Here is a 19540-nt window from a genome sequence, read left to right as displayed (position 1 = left end):
TCATACAATATCTTATTCACACTGTAATAATTTCAAAAAAATTTGATGGATTTTACTTTTTGCTGAACTTCAAAATGTACACCTTATGCTTCAAACATTTTTTAAATTTTAAATTTCATTCTCGTGCATAACGAATGAATTGAAATGTAAACCTGAGAATAGTCAACTTTTACAGTACATGAAAAGGTGTGGTGTACATCAACCATGGGCATCAATCTGAGAGGGGGAGGTAAATTTTTTCAACCAATAGAGGCCGTCAGCATGACGTCATATGCCGCCATCTTGTGGGTACACGCTGTGATGGTCGTTCGATCTGCATGCGTGAACAACAAAATCGCCGCATCAACACGTGATAACAGCAGTGTGGCAAGCTGCGCCCTGGGCATAGCATCCGATGCTTGAACACGCAGATCATTTGTACCCACAAGATGGCGAAAGGCTGACGGCCTCTATTGTCCTCCCCTACACACACACATTTCAAGCCGGATTGGTGCTGTAATGACCTCAACATACACATGAACACAACATCAAATACTGAGGTTACCGAATCTATATACTCTGTCCTGATGAAGTCAACTCAATTGCTACACTGTGTTCATGTTGACATTTAGAAAACACAACTCATAAACTAACACTTCAAAAAAAAAAAAATCAGCCATATTGGATAGGATAAGGACAAAAATTTTGTACATCACACCATTTTCCCCTTATTTCCAGCAAAAAAACAATAATTTGATATCCTGGTAAGCAGATACTTTATCAGCATACACAATGAAATGAGGTTTGTTCCACTATTTTCCCCCTTCACAAGGAGTGCAGGCGTACGAGCGTGAATGTGCACGCCATAAACCACTGTAGTAGACCTCACGATTTTGGTGCGCCTTGCGTTGTTGTAATGCAACATTCTGAATTGGCCTGTCCAGCCCTCCTATCGCTTCAATGCTGTGCTGAGGCCTAGTAAATTTACTTCCAAATGACAAAATTACCCAGAAATGCATGCATGGGTACGATGTGTATTGCTGCTCTTCTTTAAAGCTCCAGGAGAGCTCTTTACTGCAACCCTGCTCATTTTAACATTCAGCACCTACCTTCATATAAACTCTATACAAATATAACTGAATCAGACTTCTCCAGATAATTTTTTTGTGCAATGTAGAGATCATAACATGAGAATGTGAAATTTCAATATAACTATATTTTCCATTAAATCTTGCACACAATGGGTTGACTTCACATTAAAGATTGGACAGAGTAAAGGAAGAGAAAGACACTATACCATCAGTGATGACATCATATATGTAAGGCTCCCAGCTCATTCAAAGGCACTGTACTAGGATCCGAAGGACTATCTTCATCGCCAGTTGTTGAGGTCGGTGACGATAATTCTCCTGTGACTTTCTGACGATTGCGCTCCATCTGTCGCTGTTTCTTCTCAAGTTTCTTTTGATGTTTAACTTGCCTATTGTTTTGTTTGGGATTCTGTAAAAACAAATTAGAGCAAATTAGAAGTGCATAGGTACAACTCTGTGAGTCGCCTAGACATAAAAGTTGGAAATTCACTAGTCATGGCTAGTAATCATGATTAGTCCACTGCGACTGAATGCTGTCTGACAACATAACAAGTGAAAGCTTCCTCGCCAGATAAGTCATTTTTATGACCAAATGCATATAATCATACCACAGTGCAGATTTTGGCTCAAAAATGGGCTGCGTATGTGGCCATTATCATTGCACTGAAAGTATTTCTCCTTTTACTGATAGCACCGTCCATCCAGACAGGGATGGAAAGACATGGCAATTTAAAAATGTAGACAATGCAATAATCATGAAATGACAGTAGAATTTGAAAAAAAAAAACCACCAGATTTTCACATCCCTGAGAAAAATGTTAAAAATCTGAAATCATTCAGACTTCTATTGGAGATCTCGCAAGGCCTTGAAGTGTTTCAGAGATAAATTGAGAACAGGGACTCCCTATACTGTCGCGTACAATTACACCATCAGCTATGGGGAGAAAATTGGGGGTATTCAGGTCCTTGCTGACGATGCACAGAGACGAACAAAAACAATTCTGCGTCCCATCTGAAGCATCTTGGTAATCGAGTGCAGGTTGCCATCAAGTGTGTCTCTCAAAGGCACCCCTCAAATGCACCCATCATCAATGTCGCACTTGCATGACAACAAATGCATTGAGCGCATTCCGAGGGAAAACCGAATACCCCCAAATTTTGCCCCATGCCTGTATCAAGATGGCGATCGAGTCCCGGTTCTCATTTTCTAATTCTGTGGTATATGCAGAGTATAACACTTTCTAATAACTAAGACAAATTCTAAGGTAGTTTGTTTATTTTAGCATAGACATGCACTTGTCATGCAGTCCTTCATTGATTTTAAATGTGAATGTTCCCGATTTGAATAATTTGGGAAATGATCCCGATTTTCTTTGCTGGGTAATGACACTCATTTGACCTGCTGGTAGCCATATCAGGCTGTTTGCCACCTCTTTGACATTGATCCATTTATTCATTGTCCTAGGTCCTGAGTTACAATTACTATAATTTTTTAGTTGAAGCTAGAATTCTTTACGCATTCATATTGGTCCTACTCCCTTCTGACAAGACTACAACTTAACTCCTAGATCTATCACCCTGCAAGCTTTGAGGGAGTGCGAGTGCGATTGCACTCCTCCGCACTCCTTAAATGATCATAAGGAGTGCAATTTATCACAATCCTTAATTACACTCGCATCAATCACACTCATCATTCACAAAATCACCAAGTTTGAGGTCTGCTATTTTCAGAAACCTCAATTTTTTAAACTCAAAAGCGTGGGGTCGATCACCCTCTGCCCCCTCCACCAATGCGTTTCTTCATATTGACCTGATCATTTGGATGCTTAAGGCTTTGAATGCTATTAATTAAAGTTTTCGTCAGAGAAGAACAGCACTTGTTTACATTTTGAGCGCGTGCAGAGCGTTAACATGGAAGTGGGCTTCTGATTGGCTGAATCAATCGTCTGACAATCATAGCAACAGACTGAAATCTGATTGGCTAATTATGCATCCAAACGTTAGTCGACACAGATCGGCACCCTTGAAGGACAAGCAAAGCTCCGCGTATGTCGCTCATTAACAGGGTGCTCACGTCAATCTAAGCAAGGGACTGCCGTTCTTCTCTGAAACCCAGTGTAAAGAGTACATATATTCGTCGCAGTTAAGTCATTTTAAGAACAGGCCAGTCGGAAAATTCTTTCCCACCCAGTGTCAAACAAACATGTATCATACCTGTTTATCTCTTGTCCTATTTGGTTCTGTTTTCTTTTCATTACTGCTACTTGCTGCACTACTCTGCGGAGGATCGGTTTGCGGTCCAAATATCCTAGTTCCTGTTCCTTCCGATGACCATAGATTGGCTCCTTCTCCTCCTACTGCACCCACACTAGTACCTTCATCAATGCTAGGTTTTGATTCTGATAATGATTGGATTTCTGCATCACTTACAGAATCTGTATACAATGGAGATTGGTGAAACATTTATACAATCAACATTTCTTACTTCAGGTAAATTAGGTAATTCTTGGCTAAGTTTGAACACTCGTAACGCTAGTTGTTCCGCGTTAAACTCATGCGCACATAGCATGGTACAAAAACGCTAGCCTTAGTACAATACACGGATGCAACAGGTACGTTCGTGCTAGGCCAAGAATTAGTTAATTTACCTGTAGTTACACAATGATATGTTTATGAGGGTTACTATTATCTAGGTAGAAACATAAATCAATTGGAAAAAAATATAATCGACTGGAATCACTGAATTGGTTTGGCTACAGTATAGTTTTTTAGCTATAGTTTCCATTTTACATGACACCGGTATCATAGGCGTGCAGCGTTTACCGCTCCCGTGACGCGGCGCAATCACAATCCAAACGAGCTAAGCTAGTTTGGCGCGGATGGCCCCCAGCTATGGCCGACTTAATCCTGACCATCACTTGGCTCGTCGGATTCGTCTATAGTGACATCAAATGATCAATGCTGTCATGCAGCATGTGTGACAACAAACCACCCTTGTACGCTTATAAATACATTCTGCGGGATTATGTTAGCAGTCCCTTGCTCAGATTGGCGCGAGCTCCCTGTTAATGAACGACATACGCTGAGCTTTGTGTTCACTTCAAGGGCGCGGATCCGCGCCGACCAACGATTTGACATACAATCGGCGAATCAGATTATCTGTCTGTTCCTATGATTGTCAGACAATTGATTCAGCCAATCAGAACACCACTTCCATGTTTACGCTCTGCACGCTTTCAAAATGTAAGTGCCGTTCTTCTCTGACAAAAATTGTAGTGCACATGATTTCATACTGCGACCAGTGCAGCAAGCATGCTAACAAACTGCCCTTGTATGCATATTAGGATAGGATTAGGATAGTGCACAGTCACACACGATTCAATATCGTTACCTATGCCACTACCAACTGGAGGTGAAGCTAAGTGTACCTACCCCTAACATGACCAGCTGCAGCTGTGATTTGTAGTATGAAGTCAACTGTTAATTCTACATCATAGAAATGGTCTTCTAGCGAATCTCGTATTAACCTTACATCCTGAAATATGAGCAAAATATTGTGATGTTAAATTGATGACTAAATAAGATGAGGGGCTACAGCCAAATTATATCAAATCTGTCATATTACGTTATTTTAAAGGGGAAAGGTCTTATCAACAACCTCATCCACAGTTTTTTTCTTGTTATGAAGCAGATTTTGAAGTCCTTGTGTGCTTTTTGCCATCAATAGCCAAATATGTTTTTTTCATAAAATATGAGAGCAAGAGCCCTTAGCCCTCTCATGTTTTCTGAGCTTTGGTAGATAGAAGTCCCATTGAAACAAAGATTTCCATTATATAGCGCAATAAAAAATTGAATACTCTAAAAAATAACTATGAAGATCAACACCTTGTGTAACTAGATGCTAAATTACATTACTACGATTTGTAACAAGGAAATTGCAATCATATATTGTACACTACAAATTCTAAAATAGTAGAACTAATGTTTCTTCAATCCTTCATACCCCATCCTCCATACTTGAATCCATTGCACAACCCACAAAACCTTAAATCCGGACCTGGAGACATCATGTCAGTAATAACACACAAACTCTCTTGTTTATGCCCATGCTATTTGCGCTATTTTTTAGTTTGCTAACACACCCCTCACTTATCTTCAACCCGGCCCACATGGGCAAGCAACATGCCTACCTTCTGTGGTATGTATCAACCCCATAACCTCCATTCTTAGACCCCACATTGTACAATCTTTGTACGGTTATGCTATTCAGCAAATTCCTTCAGCATTGTCCATCTGCTGTCTGATTATCACATAAAAAGAACTAGGTCATATGATGCTATGCAGCCCGACCAGCGAATGAGGTGGCGATGTGATGATGACGCAATTCAATTGGCCAACCCCACTTTTGTGTCAAATTGGCAGACCACTGAAGAACAGTGCTGAAAACTATACCACCTGATAATTGGCCTTTTAGGTAAATCTCAAACCTTTGCAGGTGAGATAGACCTGTGATGTAGCCACGATGATGCACACTGTGCACATCAACGTCTACCAACAAAGGTTTATGGGATTTACCGAAAAGGTCAATTTTGGATTCTACTTTTGACTTCATACTCATCTTGAGCACCCTATATCTTACCTGGCACCCTGTTGTTTGCATAACCTCTATCTCCATATCCGTCAACCCCTCCATACCGCCATAATCAGACCCTCCATTGCACAACCCACCACTGGCCTCAAACCCAGAGTCCTCAAAATTGGTAGCACTCGCTACTGGAGATGATGCAGTATTACTGGACTCCTGAAATGGTTTGTCTGTTCTCTTTTTATGTCAGGCGGATTTATCCGCCTGATATACTGTGAAGCTCCTAAATCTTCTTCTTTCTTTCTTCTTTAGTAGAACCAAAAATTGCTACTAGTGCCAGACGCTTGGACCAATGTTGACCAAACTTGGCCACAAGAAGCACTGACCCAAGCTTAATATAACTTCTACACAGATAGGGGTCAAATGTCATGTAAGGGTTATTAGGGGTCATTTTGTGAAAATCTTAAAAATGTTACTGCTCCTTTAAATGACATGCTATGACCACCAAACATGGTCAGCAAGAACAGCTGGCCCAAGCTTCAAATAAGTTGTACCACAGATTGGGGTCAAAGTTCATGTAAGGCTTAATAGGGTCATTTTGTGAAAATATTTATGCGTGAAATGTAATGAAGCAGCTATCATTAGAGGCAGCAACCTTGTGCAGGGAAACAGCTATTCGATAACAAGAGATAAGCATATAGTTTCGCTTGCATGCTTGGGCATGTCTACTGGTGTGGTTTTAAGTTTCCAGGAAAATTAACAGTAAATATTGTGCTGCTATTTTGATAATAAGAGGTAAGAGTTGTTAGGTTTGGAAATTATGCTATCCCATGATGCATTTATGAAAATACACACTAAAGGTTTGGAAATGATGCTATCCCATGATGCATTTATGAAAATACACACTAAAGGTATGTGATAAATGCTATATAGTTGCTTGTGCGGTGGGGATGGTGGTCAAATTATATTCCTTCCCATGATGCATTTATGAAAATCAATACATACACACTAAGGCTATTATGGTAAATGCTATATAGCAATAATGGTAAATACCAGTACTGGGTTTGTGGGGGGGGCAAATTTTGAAATTTGTCCGATTGGGCTCAAACTTATATATAATAATCATAAGGGATCATGAAACATCAGCTATGGTCATCCAAGGTCAATGTTACAGCTGTCTCGATGGGGCAGTAACTCTGGGGAAATGATCCCTGACACTTGGGGAGTATGTAACCGCAAAGGTCATGTGAGGTCAAAGGTCAGGTCAAATTTAAAGTTGCTCTGATAGGGCTGTAACTTCGGAAAATGATCCCTGACAATTGGGGAGTATGAAACCACAAAGGTCATGCGAGGTCAAAGGTCAGGTCAAATTTAAAGTTGCTCGATCGGGCTGTAACTTGGAAGAAATGATCCCTGACAATTGGGGAGTATAAAACCGCAAAGGTCGTGTGAGGTCAAAGGTCAGGTCAAATTTTAAGTTGCTTTGATTGGGCTGTAACTCGGGGTAAATGATCCCTGACACTTGAGGAGTATAAAACCGCAAAGGTCAACTGAAGTCAAAGGTCAGGTCAAATTTAAAGTTGTTCGATTGGCCTGTAACTCAGGGAAACCAATTTCTGACACTTCATGAGTATAAAACTAAAAAAGGTCATGCAAGGTCAAAGGTCAGGTCAAATTTAAAGTTGCTCGATTGGGCTGTAACTTAGGGAAAATGATCCCCGACACTTGGGGAGTATGAAACCATAAAGGTCATCTGAGGTCAAAGGTCAGGTCAAAATAAATATTGCTCCGATCAGGCTGTAACAACTTGCAGAAATGATCCCCGACACTTGGGGAGTATAAAACCGTAAAGGTCATCCAAGGTTACAGGACAGGAAAGGTCAAATGAGGTCAAATGTTAAAATGGCCCGATTGGGCTTAAATGTGATGCAAATTATCCTTGATTTGAGATAGCATGAGTAGTCAACTCACGCTTACCCAAGGTCAAAGGTCAAATGAGGTCAATCAGAAGTCATCGCTGACATTCGTGGCTCGTGAGCCACAGTAGCTCTAGTTCTGTCTGTCTTTGCTTTGTGAATTTGGATTTGAAAATACTGATGAGCTACCTTGAATCTGAAACAATGCACAATGAGTGAGAAATGCATAATTTTTTAAATAGTAACGTACGGCCAATCGGCCATCGAATGCTGATATTTGCAGTGATTCAATCCTTGGCAAATATTCCAGGTTTAGTGTCTTTTGAATATTCCTCTTGTAATTAAGTGTACAGATACTTTCTGTGCGCAGTAGTATACATTGCAGGCCAAACTCACCACTCCAAGATGGACTTTTTGAGATCCTACGATGACCAACAAAAAGAAATCTGCAAAAAACACTGCCACATCAGGGACAGGGTGACAAATGTTATAGCTTATACATTATTAAAAATCTAAAAGTGCAAAAACAACCCAACAACATGTATGGGGAATAGTGTAGTTTGGGATTGATGGATCTCTGAATGTTTCATATTTGTACAATATTTTAATAGATACTGTATGCTTATTACAATTTCACTCTATGTTAGTTTATTATTGCTATGAAAGAGAGATTCCTAATCAGCCTTCGAATTAAGGATCTGAAGGGGCACAGCAACTTTTTTACGACAAGTTGATAATTGCCTTGGATTTTCACTGAAAAGCAAGGCAGCACAGCAGTTTGTAATATTTCAAGAGGGTTTATAATGAAGGGGCAGGGCTGGGGCACTGACGGCAACTTCATTAGAGGGCACGGCAATTGACTGCCTTGGGTAAAGGACATATTTGAGGGCATTACGGCAGTGGGTTAATTTGAGGGCTGTTCCTACTTACATTGTCAGTTTTAAAGTTGGTTGGATTTCCTGATTTGTCACCATACTTCCTGACACTTGAATAGTGGTCACCATTATGGTAGGAGATGTGCAGTTCTATGGTGCCAGCGGCATCACTTCCAGTTATCTAAATCAATGGATAAAACAAACACATAAACCAAGGTTGATTTATGCTGCATTATTTGCTGCGAAGGTAGGGGAATAATTTTAACAATTACTTATGGGGAAGATTTCGACGATGTTTGATTGTTGATTGGTTGGGAATAAAATGGCTTTATACATTTTATTTTCAATCAGAGGATAGACAATAATCAGCAGTGGCGGCACCACGGGGGGCATGGGGGAAAATGCCCCCCAGTCAGAACTCTTTCCCCCCCTGTTGCCCCCCCAGAAAAAAACCCAAAATTACGAAAATTTCCACTTTTTGCGGTAATTTTACACAAAATTTGTTGATTTGTCCCCCCTCCCCCGAAATTCACTTTGCCCCCTAATGCCCCTCCAAAATAAATTCCTGGCACTGCCACTGATAATCAGTGTTGCTCAAAGTTTTCATAGCCAGGCTGCTGCAATTTGGCAGTTTTTGCTTGTCTATTGGACACCAGAGCATGGAAACAAAAAAACCTTATACGTTGATGTACTAAAACAGGAGACTGGACTGGATGTTATATGGATTTGGGAATAGCCATGGATGACAGAAGGCTTTGGCATGCTGCTGTAGTTCAAGGACACCACTCAATACACTCGTCCCATGCATGCAACATTTCACCTCACTTGCATTGATTTCTTTTGCACTTCATTTTAGCAGTAATTTTCACCTACCTTCCAGACGGGATTGTTCAGTTGATGGATGACTACGTTGACCTTATTCTTCCTGGCAAATGCTACTATGCTGTCATTGCCTGCGTACGTCCCTGATTTACCAAGGTTTGCAACTGAAAAAAATTTCACAAAAACTTTATGAAATAGTCCTATTCTTTCATGTTGTTTCTACCAACATGGACACGGTGAAGGCCTGCAACCTAAACAATTGACTTCCAAGTCATGAGTTCAATAATGGCTCCAGGGGATTGGTACCATGCAAGGAGGGATGATGCTACCACCTTTTTGTTCACAACATCTTTGGTTTGGCCTAAAATTTACCTGGGTGATGAGAAAAATATGAGTTTCCTTCAGATCTTAAAATCTCAATTTTGATGGTGTCATGGAGATTTCTACAAAAATGGTATACCGTAAAACCCCGTCTACAAGCATATATGGTGTTTTTTTATGAAAGCTAAATTAATTCGAAGCAAGCGTAAATATACCAATACAATAGATTGGTCTTAAAATAATACTTGTTTGAATAAGCTTGAATCTGTAATTAATTTTCTCAAACTCCATAATGGCGCCTGGATTAAGGTTCGTTCATACTACCACCGCATTTGCGATGTGTTGCTTTGCGATGCCGATATATCGATTACTTTTGCCGCAACTCAACGCAACCCGTCGCATTTTCAAGTTAAAATGTATTTAACTTCATTGCGATATCGCAATGCAGTATTTTGCAGTACGATGCAGTGCGACAACGCACCGCATCGCAAAGCAACGCATCGCAAATGCGGTGGTAGTATGAACGAACCTTTAATGTAGCTTTCATCAGAAGCACTCTATATGCTTGTAGATGGGGTTTTACGGTATAAGAATATGCATTCATTATTTCGTTGGCCTAAGCAATGAATCGCGCGCGTCGGGTTAATCAAGCAAAGTGTACCCTCACGCGCACAAGAGCGATTAGCCGGCATGCTTGCGGCACAATCGCTAAAAAGCATTGACGTCACTACCGAACTTGAAGTGAACCAAAGTATAGTGTTGAAGTAGCAAGAAATCTCAAATCTGGGCTTGGACGAATACGTCTCCCTATTCTCCCCTTCCTGTGCAAAAAGTGTTCATCTTACCATGTCTGTCAAATGGCACGTCATCTTCAACAAATGGCTCAAAATTTTCTTGGTGGTCCTTCATATATTGCACTGTGTCATGCCTGTGTTGTAGATGGTTACGACAATGGCCCTCAAGCTGATCACCAAGAGCTCGAAAGAGACAATTCCTGAGTTTAAGAAAAGTATGTTTCTTTCTAGATTAAACTTTTAAGTAGATCTTTATATGTCAAATTTTAAATTTGTCATTATACTCAAAATGCTGAAATAATACTAGTAATAATGATCGGGAATGGTTTCTGTCCAGTTTGAGCTGAAATAACGAGGTAGCGTGAAAGAAACACTGCTTGTTATCTTGGCCGTTTAACATGCAGTTCTATGGGCGGACATAAAGTCATAATTTCTTGAATTATGACTTTATGTCTAACTTTGCTCTGTTTACCTACAAACACAACAAATTTGGCTGATTCCATTTAGGTGCAAGTTGTGACATGTGTAAACATTACAAATATGCAAAATAATCAGGTTTGAAAAAAAATAACCAAATTCATATTATAAGATCGTACATTATGACTTTAAGTTACATCAATGATTCAGAACAAATTGACTGTTGTTTATTTGGTGGAATAAATTGACAATTTTCTGGAATAAAATTAATGTGAGTGCTGGATGGTCTGATTTCCACATGACAGTGTTTCCTAAACTGCATAATGGCGTATCACCACAACAATCCAATTCCCAGCTTTGAGTTAAATTGATCCAACAGTTTGGATATTACTGCAAATTGCAACATCCACAACAGTATGGGGCTAAGGCTACTTTTTCTTTTTGCAAAGAATGCATTGCGGTGACCACACATTTTTAGGAGTTACAAGGGCCTGGCAACACACACAAGCACCAATTTGATTTGGGTGCATTTCGATGAAAACATGAATGCCTCCAATTTTTGCCCCATTATGTGAGTATCATGATGGTGGCTGATGAGTCCTGGCCATGGTTCTCTGGCCTTAATTCTGTGTTACTTACCCATCACCTGGGATATCCCTAATCTCTAATCCCATCGTCTGCAGCTGTGTAGCAAACCCAGCAAAATTCTCATCATCAGTTAGGTAAGACTCGTCTTTCTTCTTTTTGCGATAAGCATTTTTCACAGCTCTCTCATCACGCTTTCTCTCTTGAGCTTCCAGGCGCTGTGTCTTGCTTTGTTTGCCCTTGCTTCCTCCACGACCTTTCGTCATTGTAATTTGTGAATTAAAATCTGGAATAAAATTATGATAGTTTGAAAATGTACATGCTTTTGAGATGTGGTGTTACAGGAGGTTTCTACAAGTGACATGGAAAGACAGGAGAACAAATTCCTGGATCCTCGGCAAGATTGGTAAGTACAAGTCTAACCATCAGAAGCAAAAACAGATTTTGCAAGGGGCAATGGAAGGTAGACGAGGAAGAGGACATCCACCAACATCTTGGACTAATGATCTGAAGCTGGTTTCTAACCAAGGAATGCAAGGTGCAACGAGTGATCGAGTGTACTCTTGTGAAGACCACAGCAGCGATCACAGAGAGAGAGTTTGAAAATGTGAGATCAAATGAAGAATACACACGGGGGTTTTGAGAAAAGGAGGTAAAAGCCAGACTTTTGACAATTATGACAATTTAATGGCCGCAGGTGTGGATTGGGGGGAACCAGGTCTAACGTTAGCCATGGAGGTTAGAATTAGGGAGCGATCATTTTACTCTTTTCTTTACTCCTAGCAAAGTCCAAAAGTTGAACTGCATTATTGATTATCATGTGCCCTTTCCATGCTTTGGTTGCAATAAGATTAGAACTATTCATCACAATTTGACCTCAAATGACTTTTGCGCCCATTTTTTTTGCGTAGCGAATCTACAACTTCTGTCATTGTCATCAAATCTCGGCTATAAAGCCCCCAGAAGATCACATGTCACGCTCGAGGGCAGAGTTTGAGGGCAATTAGCAAATATAATTATATGCACGAAGCAGGATCATAGCATTTGAAAAAAGGGTAGGCCTAAACTTTTACCGCGAGGAATGAGCGTTGAAAAATAATGTTGCAATTTTGCAAACCTGGTAAAGTCGCTCCACGACCATAAAGAACAGCAAAAATACCACAGATGAAAAAAACCTTCAAAAACGAGAAAACCAGATTAGGTCTTCAGTAAACTCTTCCTCTTCACCTAATTTTTGTTCAACATTATCTCGACATTATATAATATTGCAAGCTTCCGAAGGTCGCTGATCTTATGGTTTTGGTAACTCCCTTCACCAGGAACACATGTTATGATTTTGTGTATAGTTAGTGCGTGCAATGGCAACATTCTCTCGCATAATTGGGGGAGTAACGCTAGTAAACATAAGCATGACATAAGCAATCAACCACGACAGATTCCGCATTCTTAGTCAATGGGAGTGGTCTAGTTCGTAGACACATTTCTGATTGGACAATCGCATGATTTCGGGTGCCGTCTATCAGGCCGTAGACGACCCCACGTCATCATGCGTCTTGATAATGCGTAACACGCAGTAGAGGTGCGCGTATGTATCGCGCTGGATGCGTAGACTAGTGCGAAATACGCGAACGCGATAGCAGTACGCGCAACAGAATACGTGAAGTTGTAAACAAGTTTCGTTCATTTTATAATGAGGGGAGTTTTTATGACGGTAATTTAGTTTTTGCTTTAAAGGTGAACCTCATTGAAAATAAAGTTATATATCAATGGAAAGCTTATGATGCCAGGAAGCAGAAAAGAATATTTTTTATTTGCCTAACGCACCAGGATAGACATAATCTCCATGCAAAGATTGGATATTGGCACCCCCCCCCCCCAAATTACAAAACGAAATCGTTCAAATTGGCGCTTTTCGATGATGACGCCAGCACGGGACACACAGTTACTTCGGGTTTGATTGTAAACACAATGTCCATGCATTACTGTGGCATGCATCGGGCCAATGCACGAACTCAGTCATTGTCAACTTACTTTACATGAAAAATATCTTCAATAAAATAAGAATAACATGAAGGAAACATCATGATCAAATCAAGAATGAAGTTCCTGAATAAAGTGTGTGGATTAAAAATGGGAAAAGTGCTGGCGGGTGATTTGGGATAGGCCAGGCCATCCACGATATGCAGGGAATATTACAGTAAAGCACGAAGAGCGAAGATTCGCCGAAGAACCGGAATGAAAACAGATTGCAAAAAAATAACTGCTAGTATACCAGTTCAGATCGTCACCAGGGCTGTCAACTCTCACGCATTGGCCGTGAGCAGACATGCCAACTTTGAAATCCAGATTTCCGTACTCAGAAGACCAAAAATCCGTATTTTGCACCCTAAAACCGTATTTTTTAAATATGTACCTGCCAACCCCAGAAACCCTGAAAGTGTAACACATAATTGCGAGGGAGCACTTGTGCGACCGAGCACGTAACGGAGGGGGTCCAGGGGCCCGCCTTAGGAATTTGCAATCAAATTTGGCAATACCAAAGAACCATTCCATCAAAGTAATAAATCAATACAGAAAGATGCTCCCTTTACGAGTTATCACTCATTGAAAGTGCTACTTTGCTATACTTTACATGGAAAGCAGCCATCTTAAAGTCGTCATATTTCCTTAATCACATGACTGGTCAAGCTGATTTTCGGATATGTGATGCACAGTTAAAAATTGGTTATTAAAAGATTTGGTGACCTCAGTTGACCTTTGACCTTATATGTGACCTTTGACCTCACGAAATTGGATAAAGTATGTAGACAAAACAAATTGATATATTTCTGGAAACATTGGGTTTTGTTACTTCTAATGTATAGAAGCATGCTTTGTTAAAACTTACAAGTTCAGAAAATCATTGATCATCATCATCATCATCATCATCATCATCATCATCATCATCACCATTATAGTATCCATCAGTAGGCCTAACATCGGGTTTTGTTCATGTTTTCCACACAAAAATTAAACAGTTTAATGTCAATTAGAAGACTGTACTGGGTAGGCCCATAGCAGTTGTCTATAGATGCATGGTTAGGAACATATTAAAAATATATTTAAAATATATTTTTAAAGAACATATTAAAAGAACATATTAAAAATATTAATGTGCGACTGGTGCACCATTGAGAAAACAAAGTCGGAAAGCATCTTGCAGGCTTATTCTTTTGCAGACCTATAACTAAATACCTCCAGAAGACATAGCATGTGTAGCAGTTAGATGAAGATGCTTAATAAAAAATATTAATGTGTATGAAAAATCCGCAAGGCAGGAGAAAATTATTTCTGAAACCATCTTGTAGGCCTATTTAATATTTCTTTAATGTGCATGCATGGTGCGAAAGTCGGAAGTAAAAGGAGGTAGGAAACCTTGTATGCTTTTTCTTTTGCACCAATAGAGCTAAATAGTTAACTAAATACCTTCAGAAGACATACCGTAGCATTAGGTGGTTAATAAAAAATAATAATGTGCATGAAAAATCTGCAAGTCAGGAGAAAATTATTTCTGAAACCATCTTGTAGGCCTATTAAATATTTCTTTAATGTGCATGCATGGTGCGAAAGTCGGAAGTAAAAGGAGGTGGGAAACCTTGTATGCTTATTCTTTTGCACCAATAGAGCTAAATAGTTAACTAAATACCTTCAGACGACATAGCATTAGGTAGTTAATAAAAATATTAATGTGCATGAAAAATCTGCAAGTCAGGAGAAAATTATTTCGGAAACCATCTTGTAGGCCTATGATTTCTTTAATGTGCATGCATGGTGCGAAAGTCGGAAGTAAAAGGAGGTTGGAAACCTTCTTGTATGCTTATTCTTTTGCACCAGTAGAGCTAAATAGTTAACTAAATACCTTCAGAACTGAATCAGAAGACATAGCATTAGGTGGTTAATAAAAAATATTAATGGGCATGAAAAATCTGCAAGTTAGAAGAAAGTTATTTCGGAAAGCATCTAGTACTCATGCGTCATCGAAAGTCGAGAGAAAAACGATGTAGGCAACCACTTTAACAGACCAAGAAAGTGGTCAAATGGTACCAGTAATTCAGTCGGTAGTCCTAATCTTGCAGCTGTTTATCTTTTTAAGACACAACATTTTATTATTTTGGTCAAAATTCTCGAATTCCGTATTTTTTATGGGTGACCGTATTACCAGTATTTTTCATGTTTTACAGACAAAATACGGTGAAACCGTATTAGTTAGCATGTCTGCGTGAGTCTCACGCATTGGGTCACTTTCTCACGGTCTCACGCCAAGGTAGTATAATCTCACGCCAAGGTAGTAAAGCTCACGCAAAAAGCTGGAAAATGAGTAAAATCTCACCCATCGTCTTGAATAATTTGCTGCTCCTCCACCCCTCCCCCCGCTTTTCACATTCTCGAGCGCCGTGGCTCAAATAATCATGGTACAAAATGAACATTAGAGTCGGCAAATCCCGGTACGTCTCTGTCTCACGCCAAGCAATGCGAAAAAGTTGACAGCCCTGATCGTCACACCAAGTTGAGATGAACTTATCACAATGAGAAAATGAAGGAATAGAATAAGGTACATGTACGGGATTTTTTAATTATTTCTTAACTTTACAACCGGTCATGTATGATAGGCGAACTCGTAGATACACGGGCGGGTGAACTCAGTGACTGACTATGACTGAGTCTCAGTCGCCGAGTGTTCCGTATCCATGACTGTACGACTCACGTACTGTACTTGCAGACAAAATGACCGATTTGATATTCACATTCTGATATTTCCAACTTATTGCTACTTCATTAGCAAAATTTATTCCTGTAAATGTTCCAAATATAAGGGAACAATTGATCAAATCTGCTGAAACACGGCGCAAACTGCTACCGGAGAGACGAAGCGAGTCGCTGTGTTTGCCCACCTTGATCGGCGCGGCTGCCTGTATTTTCTTCAGCATAAAAGCAGCAATTTACGCGTCGTGTTCGGTAATCCATAAAACATGAATGTTTCACTTTTTCAGTACACTGATTGTAGTATCATTAAAAGAATCGTGACACAAGTGACAATATTTTAATTTTATTCAGATTTCAGAATTCCATCAAATAACGGTCTACTAAGCCTAAATTGTATTTATTTTATAATAAAGTATCTGTTTCTTTCAATCGTGTGTCGGGGATTGTGTGGAAAGAATGTACCGGGAGAATGTATTACTGCAATGCGCTAAATATGAAAACCTTTATGGGCTGGATTTGATGAAATCGGCGGTTTGTTTTATTAATTTTTTGATTACTACAAGACGATATTTTTAAAAATCAGATATTTTAAAATGAATCAAGAATAGGGAATGTCACAAACAAGTTATTTAATTTGTTATTCGATCATGTTTATTCAGTCCATGACATGAACGGTATACGGTAGCAGCAATCATTTAGCATGGAATTGATCCCAGCGAAATTCAAACTCAATTACCCAGTTATACCCAGCCAGCCTGACTGATTTTGTCAAAATTTACGGAACATTTTCGTGCTGACAATAATTCTATTATTTCTAATATATAGAAGGAATCAGCAACTTGAAGATTCTTCTCATTTCAAGCTTTATTGTGAAAATCAGACTTGCCGGGCAGCTTGCAAAGTACAGGAAGCAAGTCTTGTTTACGTGTTTCCGAGTAGGATCACGTGATCAAGTAACCCTGAGCTTACGTCCACGAGCATTCTCAAGGTCAAAGACGATTGATTTGGGTGCTTTTTGGGCGCTCTTTAAAAATACCAAAAATTCATTCATTTTTTTAATTTTTCAGCTTTATTGGCCATCAAAAAAATCGGAAAAAATTATTTTTAATATCCTGATATCATAAGCTTTCCATTGATATATAACTTTATTTTCAATGAGGTTCACCTTTAAAAACATTTACAGTTATTAAAATCATATTTAACTGACGAAGAATGAGAATAAACGATAGGAATTTAAAAATTCCTATCGTTTATTCTCTAAATATGGTACCCAACATTGCTTTGTCTTATTTTTGCAACGGAATACAGCATAATTATCTTAGATGTAACGAGAATGAGCAAATACCGATCATGGCTTTTTGATTTTCGGGAATTCCAGATCATCCAGATGTGTTTTGAGGTAAATGCGACGGCGTGTCGCGAATTTGGCTCGCAAAATAGCGATGCATTGGGGGACTTTTGAGGCAAATGCGACGTTTAATTTAGCTCAAATTTATGTACAGCACCTTTAGCGATGCATTTTGGAAAAGTGCATAGCAGTTGATGGAAATTGCATCGCAATATGCGATGCGATACCATCGAATTCGACCGCTGGTAATGTGTTGAGGCAAATTGCAATAAATTGCTCTGGGGCGGGTTTCTTCTTCGTCTTACGTAACAATATTGTTCTCCAAAAAAATGGCTGCTCTACCTATGGCGCAGATACAGCAAGATAATGTAAGATAGTAAATGTAAACCTGTATTTTAGCTAGAGTATACGCTAACCTACTAACTGACATGACTGAGGCTACTCCATGCTGCATGTTTTAAAGTGTATTCAATGATACATGTATGACAGTACTCACAGTGCAGTGATAAAATAATGACTGCTTACTGATGCTATTGTCATTGACATCTGTGAGTCCTTTTTTTGGTCGCCTTATTAAATTATAACATGTATGAAAAAGTCAAAATTGCCAAAGTGCTGAGTGCTGAATCGCAGAATTCGACTGCCAATATTTCTGGTTTTTGTAAGAAATTACTTAGCTCTCACGCAATTTCGACCACGCAATTTTGGGTGCACTACACCAAATCCTTCCGCATTTGGTGTAACCCTTCATAGTTCCGGTAAAAAATAGCACCTATGCGAAATATATCGGCGTCCCGAGGGAACCAAAGTTGAGTGACTCGTGGAAGAAAAAAAAAAAAGATAGAATAGGAGCTCAACATTACATATCTGTTCAGAAAATTTTCTGAATCGAATGTGCATGGGTAATAGGCCCTCGGAACAATATCATGGCCGGAACTGGTAAGGCGGCGAGCGTGTCGGCTGAAATTCGGGATGGCGCTGTTCAGGAGTTCGTATCTCTCAAGTTTGTCTTAACTTGTCCCGAAAAATTAAATCTAAATAAAAGTTTAATCTTTATTTAAGACATTGGTTTGATCAAAATATTAAAAATGTTGTTACATGGGGTAGAAAAACAAACTTACTTTCTTGTATTTTCCCGTGTATTTCAATGGGACGATTATTTAGTGGTGTGTGCCCTTCGAAGACTCATTTTAAATGCTATGGACATGAATAATACCTGATTTTAAGTGCCAAAAAGTTGAGATTTTTGACTGTAACTGATGTCTTTGCAAAGAAAAAAAGTCCGTTTTTCTATTTCCGTCTACAAATACGCGATTTCATTCTTAAACGCACGAGAAATTAGCTTCAAAACGCAAGTTCCCGTCGAATTGACAATTTAAGACCGTGCTTGAAATTGAGCTATTTTGGTCCCAATATCATAGAAGTGGTCACTTTTGGTTATCTCGGTGCTGAAAAAATGAAACATCTTTGGAATTATTTTGATGCAAAATGTAATTATAAGATCAAAACTCAATTATAACCGTTTTGAAAATAATCACTGAACCTTTAAATGGGTCTCAATAGACATTTAAAGTCAAAGCAAGTCAAAGCATACAATATTATGGCCTAATGATGACAAAATAACGGCATTTTTATCTCATGACCAAATGTTGAATTCCCAAGAGAGAAATTTATCAATTAATTCTAATGATGGGGTTTCTTAATTTTAGATCTGCAAAAATAATACACGCAACTTGGAAATTTAACATTTTAGAGTGTCAAATTACCGTTCTATCTACCCATAACACCCCCCAACTTAAGGCATATGCCTATTGACACGCCCTTAATCTAAGGGGGGGGGGTGAAATGATCACATGTCGCTTTTCGGTCATGTTAAATTTGTGATTGTACATATATTTTTGTAAACAAAGTCACTTTTCTGATGTTAATGGGATTATAAATACAGTTTAACATGGTCAAAATGTTGCTCTGGCCCTTGAATGCTGAAAATTGCGAAAAGTATCATATTTTCACTCAGTCCGAGCTTGTTTGGAGCCCTGTTTTATAACTTTGGAGTGACTAGCG

General features: G+C 39.2%; 1 protein-coding gene across 1 annotated transcript; it reads right to left on the bottom strand.

The window, feature by feature from the left end:
- Positions 1-1087: 1087 nt before the first annotated feature.
- LOC140167462 (OTU domain-containing protein 3-like) lies at positions 1088-18143 on the bottom strand. Its single transcript, XM_072190769.1, has 9 exons — positions 18002-18143; positions 11440-11671; positions 10435-10583; positions 9320-9432; positions 8502-8627; positions 5710-5901; positions 4503-4605; positions 3285-3505; positions 1088-1479 (listed from the first exon to the last, which is right to left on the bottom strand). The coding sequence occupies exons 2-9, from the start codon at positions 11649-11651 to the stop codon at positions 1291-1293; spliced, it is 1305 nt and encodes a 434-aa protein (XP_072046870.1). The 5' UTR covers positions 11652-11671; positions 18002-18143; the 3' UTR covers positions 1088-1290.
- Between the last annotated feature and the right edge of the window lie 1397 nt (positions 18144-19540).

The sequence above is a fragment of the Amphiura filiformis genome, chromosome 13 (genome assembly GCF_039555335.1).
Source record: "Amphiura filiformis chromosome 13, Afil_fr2py, whole genome shotgun sequence".
NCBI lineage: Eukaryota > Metazoa > Echinodermata > Ophiuroidea > Amphilepidida > Amphiuridae > Amphiura > Amphiura filiformis.
Note: the sequence above shows the minus strand (reverse complement) of the source record. Positions and strands in the feature narration are given on the sequence as shown.